This window comes from Nannospalax galili, unplaced genomic scaffold, assembly GCF_000622305.1.
Source record: "Nannospalax galili isolate Female #2095 unplaced genomic scaffold, S.galili_v1.0 scaffold56, whole genome shotgun sequence".
In the NCBI taxonomy this organism is placed as follows: Eukaryota; Metazoa; Chordata; class Mammalia; order Rodentia; family Spalacidae; genus Nannospalax; species Nannospalax galili.
This window is the reverse complement of record NW_008340065.1, coordinates 2,240,022-2,264,141: the sequence shown is the minus strand read 5'-3', so window position 1 is coordinate 2,264,141 and position 24,120 is coordinate 2,240,022. Positions and strand designations below refer to the sequence as shown.

At 46.2% G+C, this 24,120-nt stretch overlaps 2 protein-coding genes and 1 pseudogene across 7 annotated transcripts in view; 1 reads left to right on the top strand and 2 right to left on the bottom strand.

Moving 5' to 3' along the window:
- LOC103735643 overlaps positions 1-425 on the bottom strand; it is a 4,174-nt pseudogene extending 3,749 nt beyond the window's left edge.
- Positions 426-622: 197 nt separating this feature from the next.
- Positions 623-12,538, top strand: Atxn1l (ataxin 1 like). Of its 2 annotated transcripts, none has more exons than XM_008834953.3 (3): positions 623-779; positions 3,044-3,105; positions 5,267-12,538. In XM_008834953.3, the coding sequence occupies exon 3, from the start codon at positions 5,387-5,389 to the stop codon at positions 7,454-7,456; it is 2,070 nt and encodes a 689-aa protein (XP_008833175.1). In that variant the 5' UTR covers positions 623-779; positions 3,044-3,105; positions 5,267-5,386; the 3' UTR covers positions 7,457-12,538. The 2 variants fall into 2 exon arrangements, with proteins under 2 accessions (XP_008833175.1, XP_008833174.1); XM_008834952.3 differs by having other exon boundaries at positions 624-779; positions 5,270-12,538.
- A 1,833-nt stretch (positions 12,539-14,371) lies between these two features.
- The window catches only part of Znf821 (zinc finger protein 821), an 18,722-nt gene continuing 8,973 nt past the window's right edge, over positions 14,372-24,120 (bottom strand). For 4 of the 5 annotated variants that reach the window (XM_029564423.1, XM_008834949.3, XM_008834947.3 and 1 more), the window contains 5 exons: positions 22,711-22,836; positions 18,457-18,605; positions 17,945-18,049; positions 16,232-16,398; positions 14,372-15,344 (listed from right to left, as the gene is read on the bottom strand). In XM_029564423.1, the coding sequence (XP_029420283.1) occupies positions 14,690-15,344; positions 16,232-16,398; positions 17,945-18,049; positions 18,457-18,605; positions 22,711-22,836 (1,202 nt within the window). In that variant the 3' untranslated portion in view covers positions 14,372-14,689. Of the gene's footprint in view, positions 15,345-16,231; positions 16,399-17,944; positions 18,050-18,456; positions 18,606-22,691; positions 22,837-24,120 lie in introns of all 5 variants that reach the window. The other variant, XM_029564424.1, reaches the window with a different exon arrangement.

Genomic DNA, 24,120 nt, shown 5'->3' with positions numbered 1-24,120 from the left:
CTATCTATCTATCTATCTATCTATCTATCTATCTATCTATCATCTATCTATCTATCATCTAATCTACCTGTCATCTATTGGGAACTCCCTGTAGCCCCAGCTGGTGTCTCTCTCTCTCTCTCTCTGTCTCTCTGTCTCTGTCTGTCTCTCTCGATAGGGTGTCACTTTGCATACCTGGCTGGTCTAGAACTCGCTATGTCGATCAGGCTGGCCTCACACTCAGAGACCCGCTAACCTCGGCCTCCTCCTCTCTTTAGCTGCCCCGGGGCTGTTTCTCAACCCTAGAGGGCTTATCTTGACCCCTGGTTCCCAGGAGGGATCTCCTTACCCTCCCAGGACCAGATTCCCTACGGCATCACGAGCTCTCCAGAAGTCCAGACAATGGGTGTGGCTGGAGAGCTGCCCGGCACCCCTAAATTACTGCAGAGGGAAAAGGAGGGGTCAGGGTCAGGGCGCTCGGTCCAGCTAGCTACTGGCCCCACTCCGAGGAAGAGGAGTTCGTGTTCTCACCAGAGGGGGAGCTGGACACGATTGGCAGGCGGCCAGCATCCTCTCTCTCTGGAGTAGATAGACCAGGGCATCGCCCCCCTTCCCCCCGGCCCGGGCCGTGACGTCATCTCTCCGTGCCGGAGACGAGCCGCGGTCGACGCCATCTCCAGGCGCCCGGCTGGTGGGGCGCTGGGTGTGGGGCGGCTCCGGGGCCGGGGATGGCGGCGGCCGCGGTGGCCGCGGCTCCGGGACGAGCGGGAGGAACCAAAGGAGCTCTGTGAGATGGGCCGGTGAGTGTCGCCGGGCGTGGTGGGCTCCGGGCCGGCCTGAGGCCCAGCGGGCCCTGGGTTCGGCGCTCCGCTGGAAGGGGCCCCCTAGGAGCCGGTTGGCTGCACCCGGGCGACTGGGGGGGCTCCAAATCGGGGACAGAGAGAGCGAAAGAGGCGACAACGGAACCCCTGGACGCTGCTGGCCCGTCTGGCCTGGAAGGCGGCCGCGGGCCTCGGCTGCACCCGCCGTGCTGTCCCCGCGGGCCAGGATGTCCGACTCCTCCCGGCGGGAAGGGGCCCCCAAACAAGGAAGCGTCGCCAGAGGGGCCTCGCCTCCGCCCCGGGGCTCGAAGGCCGACCCCTACTCTTAGCGCAGACTCCCCCAGCTCAGGCCTCACCCTTGTCAGAACCAGGATTGGGGGATCACGCAAACACATCACCTCTGGCTTGCTCCTTAGAATTCGGGTCCCCGGTAGGGTGCAACCTCTTGATTCCAGCCCTGGTGTGCTGAGTTGCTTCGTTCCCGCCTCTGTTGGTCTCTGGAACGGTCACCTTTGCCCTTTAGCTCTATGGGGTTCACAAGCTGTCGTCTTTCTTCTTGAGAAAATCCAAAGCTCCCTCAGACGCCCTGGTTTCAGATCCTGATAAGTAAAAGTTTTGCCTTGTGGGAATCTTGTGAGAAGGCTTGGCTCTTTTGTTTTGGGGGAGACCTTTTGCTTTTTCAGGCATTTCATTAGCTTGTGTTTTTCGGACAGGCAGGTTTTCTTTGCAGAGAGCAAGCAAGCATCATTCTGGGAGAAAATGCAAGCCCAGTTTTTTGGGGGCATGAAGGAGAAAGTTAAGTACTTTTCAGTTAAACTTCTGCCAAAGAATGAATGCCACTTTATGATTTTTTTGTGTGTGTATGTGGGATTAGGAGTTTGCTTTTACACCTTTTGTGTACTTCCGAACCATGACAGTCTTAGATAAATGTTGCTTTCATTTATGTTGAGAATTGTGGTATTCTCTGGAACTTTGCTGACAGAACAGGCAGTAATTCCTCAGCATACTAGTCAGTACCGCTTCCTCTGTGTTCAGCAGTTAAGGCTCTTTTGGCTCTGTGTTTTTTGTTGTTTTTCTCCTTTGACACAGGGTAACCTTGGAGTTCAGACTGGCCTCAAACTAGCTGTGTGTGTGGTTGAATATAGCTGAGAATTCCTTGAACTCTGATTCTCTTGCTTCTACCTGGCAAGTGATTGGATTACAAGTGTGTGCCACCTTGCCCAGTTTATGTGGTGCTAGGGATCAAACCTAGAGCTTTGGTGCATGATAGACAAGCAACTCTACAAACTGAGCTGCATCCCAAATCCTATAAGGACATGTGCTTTAGGGCTTGATATTTCTGGGAAGTTCAGATCCGGGTATTGCTAGTTTAGTAGTGGTTTTGTTTCCCCCATTGTTAGCTACATGAGAGTCAAAGTGATGTTTTCAATTTCGGTCACAGTTCATTCAGTACTTGGTGTGAAGTTGCCACTCAGAAAATTTTACACACACAGACATACTGGAGCCTTTTTAATTGTACTCAAAAAAACTATTAAGATAGCTTCAGCCTTCAAAAGCTCCCCCTTGGCCTCTTTTTCCTGCCCCAGAAACATAAATAATTGTTCTTTTTCCTCTAGTGTTACATTTCTTATTTAAATAATCTCCACATGTGTATATTGATAGGCCCTTAATAAAAGTGAAACTCCCTGCTTCCCATTGTTCACCTAGGGACAGTATTAAATCTTCAATTTTTCTTTGTGCATTTAAGCAAAATTTGGATTGACAATAAGTTTAATCTTTGGGGAACAGGGTAGAGAATAAAAATTATGATGTTACGGAAACCATAGGATTTGACACATTGAAATTTTTTTTCCAAGGATATCTTTCTGCAAATTAAAACTTAAGAGATTTTTTTTTTTCTTGTTTATTTGTATGTGAAGGCTGGAGGCCAGCTTGTGGGAGTTGGTTCTCTCCGCAGTGTGGGCCCTTGGGGTCAAATTCAGGTCATCAGGTTTGGCAGCAAGTGCTTTTTACCTGCTGAGCCATCTTACTGGCCCCAGAGATTTCTTCTTTGAATTGCTTGGGCACTCTAGGTAAATATGCTGTCACCTCTGCAGTAGAAGATTACCAAGAACCCATGAACTTGGATGGTTTTGTTTTGTTTTTTGTTTTTGCTTTTGTGGCTTTGGGATTAGCTTTCATAATGACCCTGGGGAAGATGAGAGGTGAGAATCCTGCTTATTCCCTCCTTATTTGTCTTATAGGCTCCCGAGTCAACCGGGAGGACACTTAGCACAGCTGCTCAGAAGCACCATCAGAAGCTCAGGTAATACAACCACTTTGGATTCCTTGTTGCAGGAAAAACCTGTGGGATTTGCCAATGGAAAAACAGAACAGAATACGGAATGTAGAATGAAGCTTACCTAGAAGAACTAGGTGGCAAAGTTTATGTGTGTTGAAATGTTCGTACCAAAAGATGCTTTTTGGTTTATTTTTTTAAATATATTTTATTATTTTTACTTTATGTGTATGAGTGTATTGCCTGCATGTTTGTGAGTGCACCCGTGTTGTGCACTGCTGCGGAGATCAGAAGAGGGCTTTGGATTCCCCTGGAACTGGAGTTAAGGACGGTTTGTAGTCGCCATGTGGGTGCTGGGAATCAAACCTGGGTCTTTTGCAAGAGCAGTCAGTGCTCTTAACTGCTGAGCCATCTCTCCAACCCCTATTTTATGTTTTTTTGAGACAGGATCTCATGTAGTCCAAACTGGCCTGGAATTCATTATGTAGCTGAAATTCTGATCCTTGTGCCTCTACCTCCCAAGTGCTGGGATTATAGGCATCTGCCATCCCAACTACTCCAAAAAATGCATTTTGACAGTGGATAAAAATAATTATAAAGCCAGGGTGGTGCCACACACCTTTAATTCCAGCACTTTCAAGACAGAGGCAGGTGGATCTCTGTGAGGTCAAGGCCAGCCTGGTCTACATAGCAAGTTCCACGCCGGCTGGGGTACAGGGAGACCCTGTGTCCAAACAAAACAGATGACAGTAAGAGAAAGGAGAGGGAGGACTTTCCTATGAACCATATAGCTAAATAGCAAATAAATGTGTGTATAGAGAAATTGAGCCAGATTTTTTTTGGGGGGGGTGTCTTTTTGAGACAGGGTCTCCCAGTAGCCCCAGCTGTCCTGGAACTGACTGTGTAGACCAGACTGGCCTTGAACTCACAGAGATCCACCTGCCTTTGCCTCCCAAATGCTCGGATTAAAGGTGTGCTTCACCACGCCTGGCTGGAGCCAGAACTTTTAAAAAAATATTTTATTCGTTTTATGTGTATGAACGTATTGCCTGCATAGATGTAAATGCACCCGTCATGTATTTTAAGATTTATTTTTATTTTTAATTGTGTGTGTGGGGGGGGGTATGTACACATGAGTACAGGTACCTTGGAGGCCAGAAGAGGGCATTAGATCCCCTAGAGCTGGAGATACAGGACTTTGTGAGCTTCCCAACATGGGTGCTAGGAATCAAACTTGGGTCCCCTGAAAGAGAAGTACATACTTTTAACCACTGAGCCATCTCTCCAGCCCCAGGAGCCATAATATGATGCTCAGAGCAGACCTACAAGGGAAAAAGGAGCCACTGGCAAGAGGAACAAGGAAAAGGTGGGGGGAGGGGCAGGCAAATTGAAGGTGATCAATGAGAAGAAAAAAAGTCTTGCCAAACTAGGGAATAGGACGTCTGTATGAGGTCAGAATTATTTTGTGGCTCTTTAGGGAGGAGGAGAAAAGCTATAAAACAATCTAATCTAGTCACTTTTCTCATGTGGTTCAAGCTGGAATGTAGTTTCTTCGGGCCAAAAAAATAAAGTTCTGTGTTTCATGATATGTTTAGGGAACAAGATTTAATTAAAACAAAAAAACAAGTAAACCTCAGCCCTTTAATGACATGAGTTTAACCAGCCTTGGGGTAGAAGGGATGGGAGAGGGTGAGATCATAACCCAAATTAGGCTGGGAAAATAAGCAAGAATGAGGTCATACATTCAGGGAAAGAAGATGGCACATTGGTCTTTGAGAGCAAAAGGGGGAATTTAGCAAAGTGCCAGCAGCAAAGACCGTGTGCTCAAAGCCCTGTGTAAGGGAGCAAGCTGAGAAGAGTCAAGGTGATTAATCCAGAGGTTGTTGGTGGAGAAGGTTATGGAACCCTCAGGTTATTTATGAATCTAGAAAGTTTATCCTTGTAGCGCTTCGTGCTTTGTGGTGCCCTGACTGTGTCTGTCCTGTCCTAAACTCATGAGTGAGGAGATAGTCTCTTGTCTCCTTGTCTGTGCCCCCTTTTCCCATCACTCTTCTTTGTTACAACGTCTTCCTCTGTGGGCACAATTCTTGATATTTTGTTTAACTTAGCCTCTGTGAACACAGTTCTTGATTTTTTGTTTAACTTAGTTCTCTAGGTTACTTTTCTTTGCCTCTCATTTGTTCCCTAGCAGATGTGGGCACCCCAGCCAGCAGCAGAGAGGGGTACAGGGAAGCCACTGAGAAGTCCCTTCTGATGCCCCAAGGAGCAAGCCAAGCCCATCCAGGCTCCAGGAACACCATAAAGCAATATGAAACCTGTTCATGAGCGGAGTCAGGAATGTCTTCCACCAAAGAAACGAGACCTCCCCGTGACCAGCGAGGATATGGGGAGAACTACCAGCTGCTCCACAAACCACACACCCTCCAGTGATGCTTCTGAATGGTCCCGAGGGGTCGTGGTGGCTGGACAGAGCCAGACTGGAACCAGAGTCAGCCTGGGGGGTGATGGAGCTGAGGCCATTACTGGTCTGACAGTAGATCAGTATGGCATGCTGTATAAGGTGGCTGTGCCACCTGCCACCTTCTCACCAACTGGCCTCCCATCTGTTGTGAACATGAGCCCCTTACCCCCCACGTTTAATGTAGCGTCTTCACTGATTCAGCATCCAGGAATCCACTATCCCCCAGTCCACTATGCTCAGCTCCCTTCCACCTCACTGCAGTTTATCGGGTCTCCTTATAGCCTGCCCTATGCTGTGCCACCTAATTTCCTACCAAGTCCCCTCCTTTCTCCTTCTGCCAACCTTGCCACCTCTCATCTTCCACACTTTGTGCCATATGCCTCGCTCCTAGCAGACGAAGCCACTCCTCCCCCCCAGGCTGCATCTCCAGCCCACCCATTTAACAAAGCCTCTTCTGCCACCTCCCCACCCGGCCAGTTGCCACATCACTCAAATACTCAACCACTGGATCTTGCTCCAGGCCGGATGCCCATTTATTATCAAATGTCTAGGCTACCTGCTGGATATACCTTGCATGAAACTCCAACAGCAGGTGCCAGCACAATTCTTACCCCTCAGGAGGGCCAGTCTGCTCTGGAAGCAACTGCTGCCAATGGAGGACAGAGACAGCGAGAGCGAAATTTAGTAAGGCGGGAGAATGAAACTCTTGACTCCTCCAGCAGCAAGGGTGAAGGCCAAGGACTGGTGCCAGTGGTGGAATGTGTGGTGGATGGACAGTTGTTTTCAGGTTCTCAGACTCCACGAGTGGAGGTGGCGGCACCAGCACACCGAGGGACCCCAGACACCGACCTTGAGGTCCAGCGGGTAGTTGGCGCTTTAGCTTCTCAGGACTATCGTGTGGCAGCAGCTCAGAGGAAAGATGAACCCAGCCCTCTTAACCTATCCCATCATACCCTTGACCATCAGGGTGAGGGACGAGGGTCAGCTAGGAATCCTACAGAACTGGCAGAAAAAAATCAGGCCCGTGGGTTCTACCCTCAGTCCCATCAGGAACCAGTAAAACACAGACCCTTACCCAAAGCAATGGTTGTAGCCAATGGCAACCTGGTGCCCACTGGAACTGACCCAAGTTTGCTGCCTGTGGGCTCGGAGATCCTGGTGGCATCAAGTCTGGACATGCAGGCCAGAGCCACCTTCCCAGACAAGGAGCCAACTCCACCTCCCATTACCTCCTCCCACTTGCCCTCCCATTTCATGAAAGGCGCCATCATTCAGCTGGCTACAGGGGAGCTGAAGCGGGTGGAGGACCTCCAGACCCAGGATTTTGTGCGCAGTGCCGAAGTGAGTGGGGGACTGAAGATTGACTCTAGCACGGTTGTAGACATTCAGGAGAGCCAGTGGCCTGGATTTGTCATGCTCCATTTTGTGGTTGGTGAGCAGCAGAGCAAAGTGAGCATCGAGGTGCCCCCTGAGCACCCCTTTTTTGTATATGGTCAGGGCTGGTCCTCCTGCAGCCCTGGGCGGACTGCACAACTCTTCTCTCTGCCCTGCCATCGGCTACAGGTGGGAGATGTCTGCATCTCTATCAGTTTACAGAGCTTGAACAGTAACTCAGTTTCTCAGGCCAGCTGCGCTCCCCCAGGCCAGCCGGGTACTCCCCGAGAAAGGCCTGAGAGGACGGTCTTGGGGCCCAGAGACCTATGTGACAGCGAGGGGAAGAGCCAACCTGCAGGAGAGGGCTCCCGGGTGGCAGAGCCCTCCCAGCCTGAGCCTGGTGCTCAGGCCTCCTGGCCAGCCCCAAGCTTCCAAAGATACAGCATACAAGGGGAGGAGGCACGGGCTGCGTTGCTCCGTCCCTCTTTCATTCCACAGGAGGTAAAGCTGTCCATCGAAGGGCGTTCCAATGCAGGAAAATGAACCTCTTTCCCAGCCCAGGACTGGGGCTTTGGCCCCAGAGGTGAGCCTCACCAGGAACAGCCAGAGGATTTGCACATGCCTAGCAGAGAATGGCTCTCTTGGCAGTGAGATTCGGGGGAAATGGGAGGAATGAAGGCAGCCTCCCAAGGGAGGATCTGTTCATTACCCCTTGGTGTCCTCTCAGGACAGCCCTAGGGGCTACTGAGATGGGGAACAGCAGGCCTGGGGCAGGAAAGGGTGGAGGTGCACACAGGACCAGAAACATTCCAAAATCAGGGCCTCCCTGTTTTTTCCTCCTCATCCCTGGCTCCTGCAAGGAAAAGTACAGGCTTTGGGAGCAGGTGGCAGAGGGAGGGCGTAAAGAGCGAGCCAAAAATGATGATCCACAGCTTATAGTAGCAGTAAGACTTTTTGTTTTTTCCTTTTCTTTTTTTGTGGTGGGAGGGCAGGAGGCCCATTGGTTGGAAATAAGAGGGTTCCTACCCAGAACCCTTCTTGTGAGAGATGTGCACTTTAAAGGGTGATTTTGTTACAGATGTTTATGGCTGGGTTTGTTGGGGAGGAGCACCATCATATACAGGACTCTTGCTTGATCCTTTGCTTCTGCCTGTTCCTATCCTCACCATTCCTCTGTACAGCTTTCCAGCAGCTTGTGGGCCAGGAGAGAAGCCCCTTCAGGATTGAGAATGAAGGACTGCCTGGGGACTTTGGGGGAAAGACCTGACTGCTAGATAACTGGGCCCTAAGCAAGGCTTTTGGAAAACCTAACAAAAGTTCCTCCTACTCAATGTGCCAGGCCTGCTTTGAAATGGTCTTGAATCTCTAGTGGTAATAGTGACTTTGGGGAGAACTTCAGCCCTTTTTTCCCCAGGCACCTACACTCCTCCATTGTCTGTCAATGTTGTGCCTAAGTGCCTGCGCTGCTCCCCACCCTTCTGCTGCCCTGACCTCTGCATGGTGTCTTGACCTTGGCCTCATTTGTAGCTGCACTGCCTTTGTCTGTTCTAAGACCTCTAGTTTTTGGTGTTATAGGGGGTCTCTGGTTTCCCTATCAGCTATAATTTTTATTTTTAAAAACTCAGAATCATGTCCACTCTTCCACTGGCAGCAATGTGGTAGAGAAGGAAGAAAGGAGCCATGCCCTGGGCTGGGCATTTCCCATTCTGGTGTTTTATACAGCCCCCTCCATCTTAATCCACTGCCTCTCTTAGCATGCAGACATCTCCAAGCTGTCCCCTCCCGCCACCAGCCCCAAGAGTCTAGAATAGTCCTCGTAACATTTCAGTACCTGAAGTATGTTTCATTTTGTGGCGGTGTATTCCTCTGCAAAGAGTATTTTCAGTCTTGGTTGCATTTGCTTCCATATGTCTTACACCCACGTATTTCCCACCACTTTCAGTGTCAGCTTGGACTGTGGGATTCCACTGGGTATTAAGATTTAAGTTCCCCCCACCAGCTTTCAGGTGGTTGAATAGTTTTTTGTGTGGGTTACTGGGGAGGGGGGTGGTTCTTTACATTCTTGAAGGCAACTCAGGGTATTGTCCACCCAACTCTGGTTAGACTTCTCCCAGGGTGTGATTGTGGAAGATCCTTCGTAGATATACTTGGACTGGCCAAGGCTTGGCCTGTCATCAGGAATCCCACACTTGAGAGGTCTGAGCTCTACTCTGTCAAAGACTTAAGGCAAGTCTTGTGATCTCTCTTTCACTTCCTCCCCAGCTGCCAAATGGGGATAAATAATCTTACCTACCTCCTGGGGGGGAGGGGATATTCTGAGAATGGAGTCATTCTTAGTGTTCAGGTGCTAAAGGTTGTTCCCCTGGGGAACAGAGTGACCGAAACTGGCTTGTTTGCTACAAGCTCTACACTCCACTGTTTCTTACCTTGAGAGGAGATACCCAGTCAGTGACTTGGGGTGGGGGTGGAGGGCATCTAAAGGAAGCTGCTTACCTGACCTCAAGTACTTCAGTCTCTGATTCATGTCAGAATCAAGCATCAACCTTATACTGCATTTGAGATCGTGTCCTTTCCTTTCTCTGGCCCCCATTCTCTGAATGCTGCTTCTCTGGCTTGTTTCCTACAGTGGGGTCTGCAGAATTGAGCCTTGAAGAATTCCCTCAGGTGAGAGCTTTGGGAGAAGCCCTCATCTCTGGGTGTTTCATGAGCAACTCATTCCTAGGGATTACTGCATGCATGGGCTTCTCACAAGTACCCTCACAAGGAAGGCTCATCTGAATATAGTGACATGCACAGTAGATGCTCAGGAAGTGTCCACCATGGGTACCCACTGAACTGCTTATGGGAGCAAGCCTGTATCTAACCAGATAAAGGCCGAGTACTTTTAAGTCAAGTCACCCTTCACTCAGGCTAGTCATGACTCCCTGACTTGGTAACATCCACTGAACCTTAGAAAAAGAAATTGTTGAGAACCTTGAAAAATTTGGCCCTGACCTCTCTGCTGTGGTTCCTTTTCTTGTCTCTTCCTGGTGAAGTAGTAACTCCCCTAAGTTGAGGCATGCATATTTGAGTTTGATCTGAGAGCTACCTTTCATACAGTGTGTTCCCCACACACATACAAAACTCTCTGCTTTAAATATTGGTCAGAGCTGTGGCAGTGCTCTTGCCTTTTCCTTCTGATTCAGTCTTTTCTTCCAGGCATGGGAAATAAGAATGACCTGTGGTATAGGAATACCCTACTGCGTGCGAGATGAATGGGTTTTAGAGTAAGCATTTTGGTGGTAAGCTATCAGCCGTTGGGAATTGGGCATTAGACAGAGACTGGCCTGTTACTAGTTGGTGGTGGAACCTTTCCAGAACTTAACAGAAAGAGGATCTGAAAAATACCAATTTGAAAGAAGGGAATTTAGAAAAAGGGACATATAGTGATCTGTCGTAGATTATTCCTGTCAAGACTAGTATTCAGGGGAGAAGGGGGTTGGGAGCTTGGAGCTGAGTGCTTATGCCTGAGGGAGGAACCACAGAACATCTGGACTGATCCTTTGACACTTTGGGTCCCAGTTGATCACACCATGGGCTTTGATCTGTGCTGCTTTGCCACTGCTGCTGTCTGTTCCCTGTCTTGCCTGCTTCCCATTATAGCTCCTGTCCATGTCTTTGGCCATGTAGATTACACTCAGATGTCCTGTCAATTCTTAACCTGTGTTCTGCTGATGTTACGGCATAGCACAGTCACGTTGAATAGGGATGGTTTGAAACGCTGCTGGTGGGCTGGTGAATCCAAAGGGGTAAGTGGCTTCAGTGCTGTCAGGAGTCCTTTGTCTCCAAAGATCTGCCTCTGGAGAGAGAAACAAGCAGGTCCTGTCAGTGGTCATTTTGTTAAATTAACTTCTCTCCTTTGTGGTACCTTATATCCTGTTTTCAAAACGAAGAGGAATCATGTCAGGGCTGCGTCAACAGCCTAGTGATGTTCATCTAGCTCTAGTAACGTGGATTCTGGGGTTGGGAAAAGTTTAAAGTTTGGCAGCTCCTCCACTTGGTTTTATTTTTACCAGGGAGTATCATAGGCATCTTAGGAGAAGCACAAGATGGTGTTGGGATTTAAACCTGCACCAAGTAGGCATTTTGAAGAGTTGAGTGGTCACACTGGAGCTGAAGGTGAACATTGGAAGAGGCCCAGGCTATTGGAGTAAATAACCAGGTTAACTACATTGGCCAAGGGGGTTTAGGACAGTCTTAAAAGCAAAGTAAATAGGACAGAGACCAAGTTTTAGAGAGATGTCTTGACCTCCTAGGACTGAGTTTTCTAGACCATACTGAAGCTACAGTACTTTCCAAATCCTAAAGTGTACACTACAATTCAAGAGCTGAATTCTACTAGGTTGGATGTTGATTAGCCCTTGGCTGAAAGCCTTCATCCTCTAGCTTCCCTAGGGTAGGAAAGGTCTCCCACATTATGCAATAATAAAATAAGCATCTGGGTCTTTGCAGCTGTCAGTTGCTCTTTCTACTCTAGGATCTATCTTTGGACCAGAAGCCTGGTCTGGGCCCAGGATGACATTGGCCCTTGATGCTAGAGTTGGCTGCACTCTCTCCTTACCTGCAGACTATGCACAGTTCCTGGGGCGGAAGGAGGAGAGGTGGTGTGGTTTTCCCTGCTGAGCTTCCTCAGCAGGAACAGTAATAATAAATGCACTTTTCACACTAAGGTTTCTTTATTAGTTCCTCTGTTACGCCTAGATCCTCCTCATGTAGACTGCAAACTCAAAGTGTTTGTGATCCCAAAGCCATTTCGCTGCAAACGCCTAGCAGTAGAGATGGCCCCGGACTGGGTTCCTGTCTGCAGTGTGTCCGGCAACAGCCCATGTGCCTTTACCTAATGTCAAACTTGCAAGCATTTATTCTGTCTTTATGTCAGGGGGACTTAGTTTCTTCCAAAAGAGAAATGATAACACAGTGGTTTTACACACACCCCCTGGCACCAGGGAGTTTGTATGTAGTTGAAAGCTGTGAGGGTTAGTGAGCTGCTGATAACATGGAAGGCAGGATGGATCTCTCACTTGCTTCATACATGCACCGCACAGACTTTGCATTGTATTGGGGAAAAGACTGACTGTACTTATGGCTAACGAAGTATTAAAATTTGGTTGTCCCCCACAAACCTAGTCACACAGGATCCCTGTAGCCAAAACAGTATATGTTCCAGCTGCAGAGAGCAGATTGCTCTCAGCTTGCATAGCACCTTAGGGGAGGGAAGAATATATGGATAGGGAATTGGGGTGGAGAAAGGAGGATGGGAATTTTGTCATCCAGGTGGCTTTAGGGTCCTACAGAGAAGAGGACAGCACTGGGGAGGTCTGGATGGATCTGATTTGTGTAGGAGTTCCCTGTAGATAAATTACTGATCCCCCAACTACTATCCCCAGTATGTAATGGCTGAATTAATATGTAATCAACTGCATTGTATCTAAAGCCTTAGAACTAGTCAGGTGCTCCTCCCACCCAATACCATTTCTTACCCTCTAATCCTACCTGATCTTTAACAAAGCATTAATAATTCTAAGGATAATCTCTATTTTGTTGTGCTTTTTTGTAACTGTTTTAAATAAATCAATTTGTACTGTATATTTGTACTTTTGTGAGATCCTTTTTGCTGTTTTACCATTTTAAGTCTCTGTACTTGGCTACACACAGATTGTATTTTTATTGTTAATGCTCTTCTTATGGATACCTGCATTTAACTTGTGGACTATGTAAACACAGTATATTATCAATATCTATATATCTATATATCTATCTATATAAACTACTAGCTTTTCCTTTTTGGTGTTTGCGCCTCTTTCCTATCTGATGGATAGCCCTCGGGTGGAGGGTACATAAGTTTTGTGGGAACACTTGGAATGCAGATCAATTGGTAATCTTGGGCAAATGGTGGGAGCTGACTGCCTGCTGACGTTGATTTCAGTATGGAAAGTCTATCTGTAGACAGATGCCAGCAGAATCACTTGGTAGGACCTGTAGATGACCTTACTGCTGGCCTCTCCCCAACTCCTTACTCTGGCATATTTTCACAAATTGCTGAAATAAGTCAGTCCTAATCATAGCTACTGCTCATTTAGAAAGTTTGCCACCAGTAAGAGGTGGAACACACAGATAGATGATAGTGACTCAGATAATTAGCACTTCTATATCATAAACTACCCTAAGTGCTTTATCACCGTCTCTTGCTAGTACTATTTCTATATTGTGACATAGAAATTTAAGAATTTGCCCAACTTCCACACTAAATGGTGTGGGTTTTTTAAAAAATGGTTGTTTAGATTTTTTGGTTTTTGTAGCGGGCAGTCTAGGCAAGCAACCACTAAGCTCTATCAGCCCAGCAGGACAGTTTTGAACTTATACATACAACTTTTGAGTTTAACTCAGAATGTTGTGAAAATTAAAATGAGATGATCCATGTAAGGTGCTCAAGGTAATCCTTGAGACATGGTGCATCCCAGCCATTTTGAAACATCCCAAGTAGGACTTCAGTATGGGACTCTGAGAAAGGCATTTGGATCAGTAAGTACTTGATCTCTTTTCAGTGTCATTTTCAGGGTAAATATTTTTCAGCCTGCATAGCAAAAGCTAAAACCTAGTTTGCTGGGAGTCTTTTTTAAGACTTAAACAGCCTTGAACCTACAGTGGTAGGAGAGGAATCCAAGTTCACTGTTACATTGGAAGAGGTCCACATTCCTGGCATAGTTATTTTTCTGGCAAAAATGTAACTAGGGCACTTCCTTCTGGACCTCAAGATCTATAATTATCTAAACTGTACCTAACCTTTGATGCAAGCTAAAGAAAGTACTACACTTATTCTGCACCATCACAGAAACTTCTACAAATGACCTCAGCCTAGGTTTCCTCATGGCCTGGCGGCCACACTGCCAGAGGAGTCATTCTGCTCCAGGCTGCACCACTGGCCTGAGCTCTCCTACTACTGTATTCCGTTTCCTCAGTGCATGTTATGGTCCTGCCTCAGCTCTGGGGAATATATAAAAGGATGTGTTGCCTTCTCTCAAATAGGAATTCTGTAGCCTGTAGCAGAATTTTAAATGTCTGAAGTGAGTTTTGCTTGGAGACATAGCTTATACTTAGTTGCAAGTACTAAGTAGTCTCTTAGAAAATGCCTATTGTGAGAAAGGCCCTTCTGACCTTGGAAAAGGTAAGTAAATGGCCCTTTAGGGTGGAGCTATTTTTATCATGGTTATGGGATTAATTTCCACAAAGTCAGCATCAGTTTTTCAACTGTCAGTTACTTCTCATCAACTTGTAAAGGCCCAAGCAAAGAAGCTTTGCTTGGGTATTCTAAGTTGAAGAACACCTTGTCTCAGAAAAGAACAAGCCACCTGAAAATTCCCATCAAGTTCTCTCCTAGCTCACTTCACTGGATTAAATGGAAATGAGACAAAACAAAGGGCCAGTAAGATAAAATTACTTTATTTTCCCTCACAGCTTCATGGACTGCACTGGAGCTCTACAGTCCCATAAGCCTGACCTGCCACAGTGGCCTGAGGAGTCCAGGTTTCTGGAGTACCTGCTCCCTTGTCCAGAGCTGCCTTGAGCTGAGTCCCTCCTGACCCCATCATCCTGTTCCCACATGCAAGGGGTGCACAAGTTTCCCTGCAGCCAACCCAGGCCTGCCTGTGACAGCAAGGACTGTGGCCCTGTGGGTAGCTGCAGCGCTGATCCCTGTGGACTTGGGTGAATGTGAGGGCAGGCACAGGAGGGTGTGGTTCAGTGCAGAGAGCTGCTGTTCTGTTCTTCAAAGGCCATCTTGCCCAGAAGTTGACTGTCCAACTCTACCCCACTCACAGGCAGCTGGAAGAAGTTCATTTCAGCTGCTAAGGCTGCCATGGCAGAAGGGTCCTGGCCAAACTGAGCTCGCAACATCATGTCCATTTTCTCCAGCCTCCTCTTAAGCCTCTTAGCCTCTCGCTCTCGGATGAGCCGGGCCTGCCGTTTCTCTGGGGTTTCATTGGCCCGCTTCAGCCTCATGGCTTCCCGATCTCGCTGCAGCCTGCGAGCTCGCTGCTCATCTGTCTCCTGCATGCGTTGCAAGCGCTTGGCTTCCCGGTCCCTCATGCGCCTCACCTCCCGCTCCTCTGGGGTCTCGTTGTCCCGCCGACTCTTCTTGGCTGTGCGCTCCCTTTCAAGTCGTTGTAGTCTTACTTCCAAAGGTTCATTTTGTCGACGGAGGGCCCACTTGCGTACACTGGGGGTCTGGGTTTCCAGTAGCTTGCGGTAGGCAGCACAGTTGTTGCACACAAGCAGAATTCCAGCAGGGTACACGGGAGGGCTAAAGGCAATGTCCTTCCCCTCAGCACTGGAGGGGCCCTCACTGTGAGCTGGGGGTAGGGATTCCATATTAAGTACTTCAGGAAGTTTCTCACTGGAAAGCAAAGATCTTTGATGGTTACTGTTTCCTTGTAGTAAGCTTCGGGTATCTGGCACTGACCTACTCCTTTCCTGTTCTAAGTTCACCACTAAGGGTTAGTGTGAATACTTGGGAGACCCTTTCTTCTCTTTGGACTAAAGTAGCTACAAAGTCTTAAAGCCCAACTTGAATTAACGTCTGAACCACCTGTCACAGCAACACACCCCCAAAATCAATGACCCCCTACAAGGTGAATGAAGGGGCCTGGAGGTGGAGGCTTCCTTCAGGCAGGTACAGCCCGCTGCTTTATGTTCTTCTACCTGGCACTGCCTACAAGGAAAGGCAGCCTGTGCATTGTACAGCCAGGCACATGGGATGAGAACACGGTGTTCCAGACTTCCAAGGACACAGTAAAGACTGCCTCACACCAGGATCCTCTCTGCATGCTACTTTTGTCTTTACCATGAATATTTTTGCATGTCTCTGTATCACTTTCTGGTTGAAAATATTCTGATGGGGGAAAAAATGGGACTTCATGGTGGGGCATGGTGGCACAGGCCTTGAGTCCCAGCACTTGGGAGGCAGAGGCAGGCAGATCGTTATGAGTTCAAGGCCAGCCTGGTCTACATAGTGAATTCAGGGCAGCTGGGACTACAGGGAGACTCTGTCTCAAAAAGACAAAAAAAAAAAAAAAAAAAAAAAAAAAAAAAAAAGGGAATTCATCTCCCTTGGGTATCTATTGGCTATTGTCTAGCCTATAACCTAGCCTCATTACTTCAACTTCCTGATAGTCCTGTCAATTGTCTTTGCATTACCTACCTCTAGCCTTTCCTTTGACTTGGGAAAGCAGGATCCTATACCCAGTAAGTTGCTCCTAACACAAGGTTAGGTGTTCTACTAACCTGTTAAAAGTAGCATGGCTGGTAAAACGGGCTCCACATACAGCACAGTTAGACCGCTGGTCCTCCGAGTGGATTAGAAGGTGGCGACCCAAGGACCCTGGGGAACTAAGGGCCCGACCACAAACAGGACACATGTAGCTCTTGGCGCTCACCACTGCTGCAGTATGCTGTGAAACAAAGTCTTGTCTGTCAATCTATTTTTTTAATAAATCTTTTATGTTCAATTTTATGTGTATGAGTGTATTGCTTGCATGTAGGTAGGTGCACCTGTGTCTTGCAATGCCCATGGAGGTCAGAAGAGAGCATCAGAACTGATCTTCTAGAACTGGAATTATGGACAGTTGTTAGCCTTCATGTGGATGTTGGGAATCAAACCTAGGTCCTCTGCAAGAGCAGCCAGTGCTCTTAACCACTAGGCTATCGCTCCAGGCTTTTTTTTTTTTTTTTTGAGAGAGAGAGACTGACTGACTTACCATGTATCCCTGGCTGGCTTGGAACTCAAGATTTGCCTGCCTCTGCCTCTCAGTGCTGAGATTACTTTCTTTCCTCATATTTTATTTCTAAGTATTTTATTTATTATATTTTTATTTTATGTGTATAAGTATGTGCCTGCATGTGTCATAAGTGCACCTATGTCATGCCCACAGAGGTCAGAAGAAGGCATTGGATCCCCTAGAACTGGAGTTATGCCATGTGGGTGCTGGGAATTGAACCCGGATCCTCTGCAAGAGCAGCCAGTGCTCTTAACTGCTGAACCATCTCTCCAACCCCCTTTCCTCATCTTTTAAAGACACTCTTCTGGGGCTTTCAAAATGGATCAGTGAATCAAGATGCTTGCAGTGCAAGCCTGGCAACCTGAGTTCAATCCCTGGAACCCACATAAAGGTAGAAAAAGAGAACCACCTCCATAAAGTTTTTCCTCTGACCTCCATGCACACAAACACAATAATAAAACAACAAAACAACACATTTTTAAAAATTAAAGAGTTCTTTAAAGAAAGACTTTGGAGGAACCAATTATCTTTATGGTAAAAACCCAAGCTGCTCTGTGTATGATGTCTTGTAAGTACAGATCACAAGACAGTTCCTCTTGGTTGGATCAGGGTGAAAAGACAAGAGTCTGTTCTGTTTTCCTTGTCTGTACTTTCACTCGTATTTCAGAAATAATATAATTCTGTTTTTTAATATTAATTTTAATACATATTATGCACACGTATATGCATTATACATGCATATATGTGTGCATGTATACATGCCACAGCATGAGTGCTAAAGTCAGAGGATACCTAGTGACAAGCAGTTCCCTACTTCCACCATGCAAATCAAGGGGATTGTTAAGAGGGTCCTCAGGCTCGGCAACACGTGCCTTTACCCACTGAACCATCTCACCTGCCCACATTTATGTAAGCTTTTTTTCCCTTTAAAACCCCAACATTATTAATAAAGTTCTTTCTATTTCACTACTAAATATATTAAATAATTTTATTTAATACAAGATCATGATACTTAATTTTTACTGTCTGTCTAGGAATCCAGAACCTATTTACCCAATGTATCCCAATTATTCTCTAAGGTGTTCCGAGGGTTGGAATAGAGTTCTAGTGAAACCCACAGCCTGATCTTCCTTCAGGAGCCAGAGGCAAAGGCCACTGCAGCATCTGAGCTATAAGCTCAGCACTCAGGTTCCAGAGCTCCCTGCTCCCCACGACATACCTGGTACACGTGAGCAATCAGCTGCTCCCGACTCCCACAGTCTAGCTGGCAGAGGGGACACTGGCAGAGTTCAAGCAAGGGGTCAGAATTTGAGTTCTCTGTGACCTGCAGATCAATAAAATAGGCAAGTCATGAAGACCCATCACTAGTCTCTTCCCTGCCCCATCTCCTTCAATAGACAGAACAACCTGTAACGTGTTATTCTTAGGTTTGGGCTGAAGGGTAAAGCGTTGTTTGATAAGAAATTAATTTTTCTAGAATCTTCATTTTCTTCAAAGCTTTCTACCACAAGGACACAGGACTGCCCCCCAGAGATAGCTGATTACCTGTATCCCTCTCACTAAAGTAAAAACTCTCCAGGGAAAGGATTAGAGCATCCCTCCTGTGCCTCAGAAAGTCAAGTTTTCACTCTGTGAAGGTGTCGTTTTGTCTGGAAAGTAGGAACTTTAGGAAGGAGAGCTATACAGGGGTGCCAAGGAGGTGGGGTGGAAAAAGGACTGTTTGCCACTTGCCTCGTGCTCTACTATTTCATTCCCACCACCAACAGGCTGTTCTGCATTTTCTAACTCTTTTTCCACTTTGACCACCCCACCATCTTCCTCTGATGTGTGGGAAGACACTTCATCTTGTGTGGTCTCCTCTTCATCACCTTCACTGTCACCTGGAACACATAAACTGGTCACTGGTTCTGATTTTTGCAGGAACACATCCTGAGCTGCTGTCCAGCCTAGAGTTTGCAGGTATAATGAAGAACATTTTCAGACTTTCTATAGTACAGTTTGCTTCTGCTTAATTGGACAAGGGTAAAACGGAAACCAGCTACCACTTACTCATTATGCCATATGCATGCTAAAGGGAAAATGTGAGGCAACTGTACTGGAAAAGGTCATTAGTCCTCTATCACAGATGTAACATTAAAGACAAAAAAACAAAAACAGGGTCTCATGTAGCCCAGGCTGCCCTCAAACTCACTACCTAGTTGACGATGGCCTTGAATTTTTGATTCTCCTGCTTCCACCTCTGAAGTGCTAGGATTACAGGCATACACCACCATGCCTGGCAAAATAATTGCTCTTATGCATGGTTCTGAAATATATCACACTTCAGATCATTCCCCCGAGCATCTTACACCAAGCTCATTCCCACAGCTGACAGCCTGACTTAGCAATACCTCTTCCTGGTGTTCTTACTTACATGTCTCCTTAACCACCGACATAATTTCTCCACGCTGCCAGACTGGTCTACTCTATAGCCACTCATCTCTCCTCTCCCAAACACCAACGCACACTTCCAGAAACAATAATGGGTTTTTATGCTCTCTTACCAGTAAAGAGAATAAATTAGCTTAAAATGTCAGTTTATAGGGAAAGAGCTGTATGCTACAGTGGAAAATAAGCATAGCAACTAACCTCAGGCAAGTTTACATTTATAGGAAGGAAGGTGTCCAAATACATTGTGGGGTTTTTTTTGTTTTGTTTTGTTTTGTTTTCTTTTTTGGTCTTTTTGAGACAGGGTCTCCTATAGTCCCAGCTGGCCTGGAACTCACTATGTAGACGAGGCTGGCCTTGAACTCATAGAGTTCCACCTACCTCTGCTGGGATTAAAAGCATGTGCTACCACACTCTGTTTTTTTCTTTTTGACAGGGTCTTGCTATGCAGTCAAGGATGGCTTCAAATTCATGATCCTCATGCCCCATCTTTCCAAATGCCCACTCTGTGAGTTGTGTTGTTTGTTTTGAGACAGGACCTTACTATGTAGCTGTGGCTGGCCTAGAAATCATAGAGATCTGCCTGCTTCTGCCTCACAAATGCAGAGATTGTAGGTGTGTGCTACCATGCCTTGCCAGTCTGCTACTCCATAACAAGTACTAGTAACACGGCATTCTCTGCTAAATAAAACTAGATTTTGTTCTTTGGCTTATCTATGGATAACTAAATATGGAAGAAGTGGGAAAAGTGTCATTCTTCACTTTAGAGGGCAAAATGCCATTTCTTGTGACATAAGTAAAAACTGAATTTGTTTTAGATTTGGGAGAAGGATGTGGTTGTGAGGTAATCTGCCTGTGGCTAATCAATCTACAAGGCTTGTTGTGTAAGTTGATTTGGTCTCTATTACTTATAAGATAGATTAAAAAAAAAAAAAAAGGTAGAAAAAACCTACAGTGACAATGAGGGAATTTCTGAAAGGAACAGAGCATGAGCACCTTAGAGAGCACAGAGGAAGCCAGGCTTAGGAGTGCTGTCAGACTGCAGCCCTGTCTCATTCCTAACTGAGAGTCCGACTCCTGGGCTGATGTGAGCAGAGAAACATGCATGGGAAAGTCTCCCCAGGCTCTCTGCATCCACAGTGAGACTCAGAGTTCCCTGCTAAAAATGGCTGTTTATCTTTTCCCCACTATGCCTTGCATAATTTCTAAATCTATCTGTGTCTAGGCAATGTAAGTTCATTTTTCTTTCTGGATAACACTGGTTAAATTCCCATTACTGGCAAACCATCTGCTGGTGGTTACGTATGTCTGTGGTAGATACACCAATCATTTGCTGGACTACATTTGGGCCCTTAAGAGATCTATGCTTTTAAAGTATGCTGCACTCCTACCCCTAACTGAGGAGTTACTGACAGTTGATGGCTTCTGAGGGAAGGAGAGTCAGTTGTCCTTAAGGGTGTGGCCCCTGATAGGTCAATTAGGCTTCAGTGGCTGGCCCCACACCTGTGAGTATACGGGTAGCACATATGACTTAGTAGATTTTTTTTTTAATATTTATTTATTTATTTATTTATTTGAGACAGGGTCCTTCTGTAGCCCCAGCTGACCTGGAACTCCCTATGTAGACCAGGCTGGTCTCAATCTCACAGAGATCCACCTGCCTCTGCCTCCCAAGTGCTGGGATGTGCCACCACACACAGCTAAATTTCATTATTTTTATTTTATGTGTATCTGTGTATTGCCTGCATGTAGGTAAGTGCACCCGTGTCATGCAATGCCTGAGGAAGACAGAAGAGGCGGTCAGATCCCCTGGAACTGGAGTTACAGACAGCTGTTAGTTGCCATGTGGGTGCTGGGATTCGAACCTGGGTCTTCTGCAAGAATAACCAGTATTCTTAACCACTGAGCCATCTCTCTAGCTCCATTTGGCAGATTACTTGGTTTCTTTTTTTGTTTTGTTGTTTTTTTTTTTTTGATCTTTTTGAGACAGGGTCTCCTGTAGCCCCAGTTGTCCTGGAACTCACTACGTAGACCTGGCTGGCCTCACAGAGATCTGTCTGCCTCCCAAATGCTGGGATTAAAGGTGTGCACCACCACGCCGGGCTTGGTGGACTGGGAGGTGAGGGGTGGATCCCAGAGAAGAGGAGTGAGGGGGTAAAGAGGATCAGTATATATTGTATAAAATTCTCAGAATTTTAATAATTTAATTTTAATATTTTAACATAAAAATATATTAAAATACATATTTTAAAGTATGTCAACTAGAAATATAGTTGTGTGTGTGTGTGTGTGTGTGTGTGTGTGTGTGTGTGTGAGATCTTTTTTGAGACAAGGTCTCCCTGTAGCCCCAGCTGGCCTGGAACTCGCTATGCAGACCAAGCTGACCTTGAGCTCTTGCCGAGACCTGCCTGCCTCTGAGTGCTGAGATCAAAGGTGTGGGTTACCACACCTGGCTGAAATATATTTTGATTTTACTTTGACTGTAACTAGAAAAGAAAGTTATTACATAAGAAAAAATATGCTGTCAAGAGGGATGATGGCTCTTCTTTAGAACAGAAACCTATTAGACTTTTATAGACATTGCTATTCTAATCTGCTAGTCAAGAAACTGGTGCATCCCATAGGTTTCTAGAAATTTGGGGGTTAATATCTCTGTATCTAAAAAATTAGTTACGTGTGTGTGTGTGCTGCTTAATTATTAGTGGGAAAACTATAGAGTTCTCTTTCTCACTGTTCTGCCTCAGCCTCCAAAAGTAAAAAAATCAGGGGAGTCACTCTATGCATTGATATTAATAAGAGCCAGTATCAAATGGATGTGATCAGGAAAGGGTAGAATTTTTTCTGGGAAATACATTTCCCAAAAACTGACTTGTTGAGTTAGTTTTGCCAGACTAGGGCAGAAATCCATTTCCTAACCATAGACCTCCTAAGGGGTTTGGTATGGGAAGACCTGGATCTTCTTTTTTTTTTTTTTTGGTCTTTTTGAGACAGGGTCTCCCTGTAGCTCCAGCTGTCCTGGAACTCACTATGTAGACCAGGCTGGCCTTGAGCTCACAGAGATCCGCCTGCCTCTGCCTCCCAAGTGCTGGGATTAAAGGTGTGTGCCACCACGCCCAGCCTGTTGATCTTTTTTTTGTATGCTACATAATCTTATCACTAAGCAAATCTGTATAACATTAAAACTAGGACCTCAAGCAAGAATTTATCAATGCCACACATATTTCATTATTTACAAATAAACAGATCCTACTGTAAAGGTACTTCTTTTTATTTCACCTAGCCCAGGGGCTACTTGGGCACTAATTATTTCTATGTCCTATATTACAACCCCCATAAATCTATCTACATATGGCACTGTGCCAATTACTACAGTCCTTGAGTTCTAAAAACATAACGCCAAAGCTGTCCTCTCTCTCCAATAAGCATATGCGAACATTAAGGATCCACATATCTCCTTCGATCTTCCTCCCAGCCCTCATGCACAAGCCCCAGAGCGCACACACTCTGTTAATTCTTCTCCCATTGCCCTGAGTCATTACCAGAAGGTGCAGAACTCACTGCTACTGGAGTCCTGATCTCTAAGTTGTTGGATAGCTTGTCGCTGACTGCCAAGGTCTCCAGGAAAATCAGTTTTCATCATCACCTGGCGGGCTTGTTCTTCTAGCCCAGCAAATACTTGATCCCCTGGTGGTCACAAGAAAAAAACAGTCAACCACCAGCTGGACAACATATCTCCAGGCAAGCTGGTTGGAAGATCAGACCACTGGAAGGTGGCAGACAGGCAGGTGTCCTATTCATCTCCAATCCTGCCCACCGCCTCCAACAGTTTCTGGGGCCAGCTGCTCTTCCTGGGCAGCAGGCTTATCTTAAATCTTCCTATTCTTGATACTTCAAAAGATGATCAACTGCTACTTTACAAACTTAACTGCAGAATCTCAATTCCGTTACAACCTTCCAACATAACTGGGGAGACAGAGGTAACAAGAGGCGAGATGATGGATAGAGGCAGGGTAACAAATTGGGAAAATCTCTATCCCTAAGTACTGTCATCACAATCCTAATTCAGTCTATGTCATACAAATAAGTGCTTCAGATAATCCTTCTGAATATATCTCTAATCCCAAAATACATTCCTTCCAAGACACAGACATGCTCTGGATGTTCCTCCTTGACTTTCCAATGTCTATTAGAATTAGCCAAGATAAACCAGGCGTGGCACACCTTTAATCCCAGCACTGGGGAGGCAGTGGCAGGCAGATCTCTGTGAGTTCAAGGTCAGTCTGGTCTACATGGTGAGTTCCAGGCCAGCTGGGGCTACAGGAGGACCCTGTCTCAAAAAAAAAAAATTTAACCATGATAAAAGCAATCAGTTGAATAACACATGGGAAGGAAATCAGTTGTTATGTCCTGCAACATAACAACTAATTAACAACAAATAATATTTATCTAGTCAGTGTGACTGTTTTTGTACAGTATCCCAAAGCCCTCGGCCATCCTTGACTTTGCACGTACTTCTGATGCACTCTACCTGGGACCCATGTTACTAAAGAGTTAACATTCAAGTGCTCTTTTATTTCCATGAGACCTAGCATAGAGAGAAAAGAGAGTTGGGTTTCTCCAGGTTTCCATTATCTCAGTCAGAATGGAAACTGCAGTCCCCATTCCCAGCCAGCCAGAGGGAATAAGCAAAGCCCCACTGAAATGTCTGACAGTAGATGAGACATTCTTGCTGAAAAGCCACAGGAAAGTAAACAGGCTCAGGTTCAGAGACCAACATAATGATGTGGGATGAGCAAATTTTGAGTTGATCTGCACTACTGGTCCTTGGGCAGTGAAAAAAATTGATAGGGAGTTGGCTTCATTAAGCACATATTCATTCAGCACTACTATATGCTAAGACATAAACACCAATTATAGTTACTGTTGGATATTTGCTAGTCCAAGTTCTAATTCTCTCTCCTTTTTTTT

Coding starts and splice junctions, on each gene's coding strand:
- Atxn1l (XM_008834953.3), top strand. CDS start 5,387: ATGAAACCTGTTCATGAGCGGAGTCAGGAATGTCTTCCACCAAAGAAA.